At 41.5% G+C, this 6,933-nt stretch overlaps 1 protein-coding gene across 1 annotated transcript; it reads left to right on the top strand.

Annotated features, from left to right (window-relative positions):
- The first annotated feature begins 1,691 nt into the window (after window positions 1–1,691).
- On the top strand, window positions 1,692–2,669 carry LOC134366042 (olfactory receptor 1L1). The gene has a single exon (XM_063082457.1). It carries the CDS (start codon window positions 1,737–1,739, stop codon window positions 2,667–2,669), a length of 933 nt encoding a protein of 310 aa, XP_062938527.1. The 5' UTR covers window positions 1,692–1,736.
- Window positions 2,670–6,933: the final 4,264 nt, after the last annotated feature.

Genomic DNA, 6,933 nt, shown 5'->3' with positions numbered 1-6,933 from the left:
TATTAAGCTGGCTTGTTTAATGTTTGTATTTACAACTGTAATAAAATTAATAGCTAAATATACATATATATGTTATATTTAGTTGGTGGCTTTCCTGCGTGGAGCAACAAGGGTTATTTATGCATCAGTGTTTTCTAAGCAGATGTGAGGATTGTTCAGGCAGAAGAGTAAAGATTCAAGGTCTGGGGTCTAAAGTCTTTACCTTATTACTTATTAGATTCTGAAGTTGTAAGAATATTGTCCAACCAGGAGTTGCTTCTAAGCCTAGGAGATGGAAAAGTGACTGGTGGCATTAAGTGTTCTAGTCTTTTGGGCCGAGCCCGTGGCGCACTCGGTAGAGTGCTGCGCTGGGAGCGTGGCGACGCTCCCGCCGCGGGTTCGGATCCTATATAAGAATGACCAGTGCACTCACTGGCTGAGTGCCAGTCACGAAAAAAAAAAAAAAAACGATAAAAAAAAAAAAAAAAAAAAAGTGTTTTAGTCTTTTTAGTCTGAGGCTATGTAAACTCTGAAAAAATGTTCTCCAACCCTGTATACTGTCTTTCGGTGTAAATAGCACAGCTCTGAGGAAAATGTTTAAGAAGTTTGGGAGAACCAGTCACTGTGTATCACTGTCCCCTGAACCAGTTTCATACAGGTGTTCTTCACGGCCTAAAGGAACTAGGTCAGAAGGGTGATTGCCTGGAGAGAGAAAACACTGACACTCCCCAGGCTCCTTGCGAAAGAAACTCTAAAACTTTAATAATTGTTGGCTTGTTTTCTGCTGTCTCCTACATCTAAACTCCAGGGACATCTTGATGGTTTCAAAGGATGCTCCCTTGAGAGAGGGTGGGCTCTATGAGCATCTACAGTCCCCTCAGTATGTGGAAGGTCCAGAGGTGACAAGAGGAAAACCTTCAGCTTCATGAGGGTTGAAAGCTTGTGTAGAATCAGGTGCCTTTCCTGTATGGTTTTTCTGGGCAGTATATATGTTGTATATATATATATATATAAGAGAGACAGAAATTTGGAAAAGAATAACAGTAATACAGACAAGCACAGACCACCAGCAACAGCTCAACCCAGAGGCTGAGCAGCAAGGGGGGAATTTATATTACATTAAAGGAAATGTTTTTACTACCTGTTTTTTCTGTCTGCTTATCTTTTGCCTCTTGCTACTTACCCTTTTACTCAAATAAGCTTTTGCTAAAAAGTGAGGGAAATAGAGTGATGGTTGGGTAATCTAATATTTCAAATGTCTTTTCAGATGATTTCCAGCCTCTAGAATAATTGAGGCAGAGAGAAACTTTTGAATTAAAGAAAATCATCGTTCTATCACCTGGAAATTAAATGAGAGAGCAAACGACTGATCGTCCTGCCTTAAATTAATTATTGAAAATCCTCCGTACGATAAATATAAAAAAGAAGATAATTTTTCCAGGACTCCCACTTCTCCATTCCCAAGGAATTTTCTCACACTCTCATCCTATTTCTATTCTTCCTTTCCCATTTCTGTTTTCCCTGTTATTTTTCTTCTTTATAGGGAAAGATTGAAAGGAGGTTAAAATATATGTTAATGTCTGAATTCCCCACACTAATGGAAAGAAGCCACAATCCAGGTAATTGTGATATTTTTAATTTTTAAAATTGCTAAAACAAATAAAAATTAAATTAAATTGCTGATAAGAAGAACAAAAGGAAAACATCTTGGAAGAATCTGTTTTAGTGATAGTTTATCTTTAGGTGAACCCCAGACTATGGGAAGAAATAACCTAACAAGACCCTCTGAATTCATCCTCCTGGGACTCTCCTCTCGACCTGAGGATCAGAAGCTGCTCTTTGCTGTCTTTCTCCCCATCTACCTCATTACGGTGACAGGAAACCTGCTCATCATCCTGGCCATCCGCTCAGATTCTCATCTCCAGACACCCATGTACTTTTTCCTGAGCATCCTTTCCTTTACTGACATTTGCTATGTGACAGTCATCATCCCCAAGATGCTGGTGAACTTCTTATCTGAGACAAAGACCATCTCTTATGGTGAGTGTCTAACCCAGATGTATTTCTTCATAGCCTTTGGAAACACAGACAGTTACCTCCTAGCAGCCATGGCAATTGACCGTTATGTGGCCATCTGTAATCCCTTCCACTACATCACCATCATGAGCCACAGAAGCTGTGTCCTGCTTCTGGTCTTCTCATTCTGCATCCCGCAGCTCCACTCCCTCCTGCACATTCTCCTGACCAATCAACTCACCTTCTGTGCCTCCAATGTCATCCACCACTTTTTCTGTGATGACCAACCCGTGCTGAAATTGTCTTGTTCCTCTCACTTTGTCAAAGAAATCACAGTAATGACAGAAGGGCTGGCTGTCATAATGACTCCCTTTTCATGCATTGTCATCTCTTATTTGAGAATCCTGGTCACTGTTCTAAAGATCCCTTCATCTTCTGGAAAGCACAAAGCATTCTCTACCTGTGGCTCCCATCTCACAGTGGTGACCCTGTTTTATGGAAGCATTAGCTATGTCTATTTCCAGCCCCTGTCCAACTATACTGTCAAGTATCGAATAGCAACAATTGTCTACACCATATTGACTCCTATGCTAAATCCATTTGTCTATAGTCTGAGGAACACAGACATGAAGCAGGGTTTGGCGAAGCTAATTCACAACATGAAATGCCAATAAAAGGACCTGAGGTCTTAAGAGAATCCCACAAATTCCTTGCCTCTGACTTCAGGTTTTTAGTGCATATATGATTAGATTCTGGAAGGATAGTACTTTCAATGATGGTGTTCCATCCCTTAGAGAAGAATGTTTCCTTCACGTGATAAAGCTAATGTATCAAAGCTGCTCCTGAACATGATGACTATTTCCTAGTGGTCTCTAAGATTATCTGGCTGGAACAAGTCTTCCTGATTCTTGATCTTTGTGCCCCAGCCTAAACTTCAGTCAACCAAATCTCTTCTTTCCAGGAACTTGCGTCTCTTTCACTTAATCCTAACCTTGCTGAAATCCCTCCTGTTCCCTGAGTTTGATCACTAGATTACTATAATTCTTGAGTATCCTTATTCATGCAGCTGGGCCTTCTTGTGTAGTAATTTAAAGCTGTTTAAATGTCTTTGAGCTAGTGTGTGTGTGTGTGTGTGTGTGTGTGTGTGTGTGTGTGTGTGTGTGTGTGTGTGTGTGTGTGTGTGTGTGACTTCATCACATTAGCCTAAGGACTCCTCAACAGCAAGATCTCTCTCTTTCTCCCATCATAAAGATCAGTACTATGATGTCTCCCTCAGTGCATCCTCAAACTTTAAGCCCTGGCTTTTATAACTGCTATATTCTCAGTGAATGAAATCAGCCCACTAGATGACTCTTGGTGCACTGGTTTCAGAACAGGTCCCCAGGAGCACAGCAGCTCAGTGATCTTCTCCCTGCTTCCCACCTGCAGAGCTGACTGCACATTAAGTCTCTCCTTATTAATTTCATCTGACCTGAATTCAACTGCACCACTTTCTTAGGGAGTAGATGTTAGGTTCCAGTAACCATCATAATAGATGCCTCCAACTACTGAGGATCCTTCTTCCTTAACAGACTTCAATCAACTTACTATCTAGAAAAACAGAATTGAGTAGGAAAAAAATGCTTTTGTTCTTTTGTGAGTTTGAAGAAATATTAAAGTTATTACTAATTCATAAATATCTTTGGCAACTCAGAGGTTTGTGAATGAATTCACTTGTTCATTTGATGAATTTCTATTTCTAGACTATTATGTGCCCACCTCCTGGACTCAAAAACAAAGATAATGTGCCAGATGATAAGCCAACAGTCTGAAGGCCAAAGATCTGCAGGGTCTAAAGAAATGAAATGACATAAGAAATACAAGTCTTTGGAGGGCAGTTTTGTGTTAATTGGGTTATTTTAGATTGCAAGATACAGAGGAACACACATACTTTTAAGCAACGGGTGTCAAATAAAAAACAAATGCAGATCTAAGTAAGGAGAGGTTTATTTGAAAGGATTACTGAAAGAGGAGGAAATGGTCTGTAGCTAAAATGGAAGGGAGACTATAGCACTAGGGAGAATGCCCAACTGTGAGATCAGCAAGGGTCTCCAAGGTCAGGCAGAAAAGAGCTTTTCTTTTATAAGGAGGAGTAAATGTGAATGAGGCTGGGAAGAAACAGATACGGAGAAGTGACATGAGCCAGTGACAGTGGCAAAACTGTATAGTTGATCAGGGAATGTTGCCCCCTGAGCATCAGCCGATGCTCCAGACGGGCGATTAAGGAGGGGCCATATGCCAACTCAGGCTGAGGGCAGGTCAAAGTTCATCCTGTTCCAGAGCACAAACGATTAGAGGGATTTCTTGAACTGTCACTGTTTTTCAGGAGCACAGGGTTCAGATGAAATTCGACATTGTCATAGGGATTTGTTATAAGGATCCACAAGGAAATAATAAGACATAAATATTAGCTGTACAGCCAGATCTCAGAAAGGAATAAGAACCAAAGCATGGTCAGGCCCCACAGAGTTGGAACATGATTTAGGTATGGGAAGGTTATTCAAGGGAAAATGCAAAATGCATGAACATATCATTTTGCAGCCCCTCCACATTCAGTTCACAGAAGGGGGCTATGGTCGTGGGCATAGGAAGCAAAAGATAAGAGGCCTCTCTCTATTACTCTCCCATGAAGATGCATAAGAGAGAAGAATCAAGCAGCTGGGGCGAACTGGAGTTTACGTGGGGATAAAGTAGACATGAAAGTTCCCCAGAGACAGGTTTATAAAAGAATATTTACAACAACGAGTTGACGCAGGATCAGTTATAAATGTTTAAAGTGTAAATTTTCCACCACTCCCCCCAAAAAAGTACACTCCAAACATCTTTAGTAAACCCTATTCCATGTAGGATTGCCTTATATAAGTAATTGGAGAAGGACTTAGCTGCACATCTGGATCAATGTAAAGAATAACAGAAGCAGAGGCTTACAGAGGTCACAATAAGATCACAAGCCTCTGGGCTTTGCAGAAACCTTGGTGAAGGATTTATTGAAGGGTTCCATTCAATCTTACCTGAATTTTCAGCAGAGGGATGCTGCTGATTCATAGACTATGTAGTAACAGCCACCAAGCATTGAGAACTTAACTGTAAGCACTTTACATATATTATCATATTAACTATCTGTTAACTCTTTGATGGAAGCACAAATTCATTCTGGCTGTAGATCAGATGTGATCAATGAGAATATAAAAGCACCAATAACTTGTTGAAGATCAAACAACTTTTAACATCAGATCTGAGAAGTGAAACCAGATATTATGACAATTATGGAGCTCGCTTATAATCCCAATCCTTTTCCATAAGAGTGCATATGCGGCTGAAAAGAAAAACTTCTCCAACTTATTGATTCTGCTTCTGCATTTTCTGAGGAAAAATTCAATTCTAGATCAATGAGGTGGAACACTATTTGGCATTCTTGGAAACAGAAACTCAGAAGCACAGAAGACCATGAGGACACACACCTCCTAAAAATGTGTAGAAATCTCCATGATAACTTAAATTACAGTTGTGAAATGTGGGCGTTGAGTCACATTTACCTAGACCTCAAGAGGCAGGGAATCCTTTGGACAGCTATATAATTAAAGCTACAATCTAATGAGTACTTTTATGTGCCTGGCAAGATAAAATATGTTTTAATTCCCAAAATAATACTATGATATAATATTATCATCTAATATAATATTATTTCATTCCCACTTTATAGATGAGACAACCGAGTTTCAGAGCAGTTACAGAACTTTACCAGCTGTGATGTAAGCAAGATGGCAGAGTAGGAGATAGTAGCCTTCATTTCCCCCACAAAAATAAATAAATAAATAAATAAATAATGTATATATGTGTGCATATATATATATAGAGAGAGAGAGAGAGAGCAATCCACAAATCAAAATAGCCCAAGAGGGCTCAAGGGCCTATTTAAGAATCTGCAGCAACACAGTGGAGCAAAAAAAAAAAAAAGAAGAAGAAGAAAACAAATATGTGCACAGAAAGGATCACTGGTGAATCAGCATACCTGATACACCTGAAAATGGGTAGGAACATAGAAGAAAGGCAGAGACCATTGGTATCAACCACTCAGTGGAAACCACCATGGTCCCCAGTGGCCTCCTCTGCAGAAAACGCTGGCATCTTTTGCCACTGATGTAACCAACAGCCAATCCCCTAGGGAATCCCAGAGAGGGAAATGTTGTTGCCCACACACCCCCTCAAGATTGTGCCACCCTGGGGGCAGAGCTGCCATCTCTCTCAACCCCACAGGTGTCCCTGGCTCCATAACTGATGTTGCTTCATGAATGTTCACAGCCCAACCTCAGCTCTGTGACTGCACTGCATCTACCCACACCTCTAATATTGGTGGACACCAAAGCCACCACTATTGCAAGCTAGTACGTGTGCTGGGCCCCAGAGCCAAGGTCTCTCTGCAAATATCCACAATACAGACAACAGAACAGCCACCATAGACAGCAAGCCTACTACCCATACCCTGGGCCTGCTGTAGCCCTGCAGATGTACACCCTCTAGACCCCTGTTCCAAGTCTGCGTTGTGTCCACATGCCTCAGACACCAGAGCCACTGCCATAAGAGCTAGTTCACACTCTGAGCCCCAGAGCCAAGGTCTTTCTTCATGTGCTCGTACTCTAGTCACCAGTTCAGCCACCAGATCCCAGAAGCACTGTAGCTCTGTGCATGCCCAATCCCAGTCCCTGGCTCTCCAGCCACTTCCCAGCATTAATGCTGCACACGCAATTACCAAAACAACAGCAGGGATGCCAGTGCTCCAGGCACCAATGCCTTTGTTGCCCTAGACCCTAGAACCATGGTCCTTCTATACATGCCTGTGCTTCAAGCCTCAGTTCTGTGGCTGCTCCACAGGCACTGCTCATCAGACTCTGGTGCCAC

This window comes from Cynocephalus volans, chromosome 17 (assembly GCF_027409185.1).
Source record: "Cynocephalus volans isolate mCynVol1 chromosome 17, mCynVol1.pri, whole genome shotgun sequence".
NCBI lineage: Eukaryota > Metazoa > Chordata > Mammalia > Dermoptera > Cynocephalidae > Cynocephalus > Cynocephalus volans.
Note: the sequence above shows the minus strand (reverse complement) of the source record. Positions and strands in the feature narration are given on the sequence as shown.

Excerpts from the sequence above, each read along its gene's own strand:
- LOC134366042 (XM_063082457.1), top strand. The coding sequence starts at position 1,737 with ATGGGAAGAAATAACCTAACAAGACCCTCTGAATTCATCCTCCTGGGA.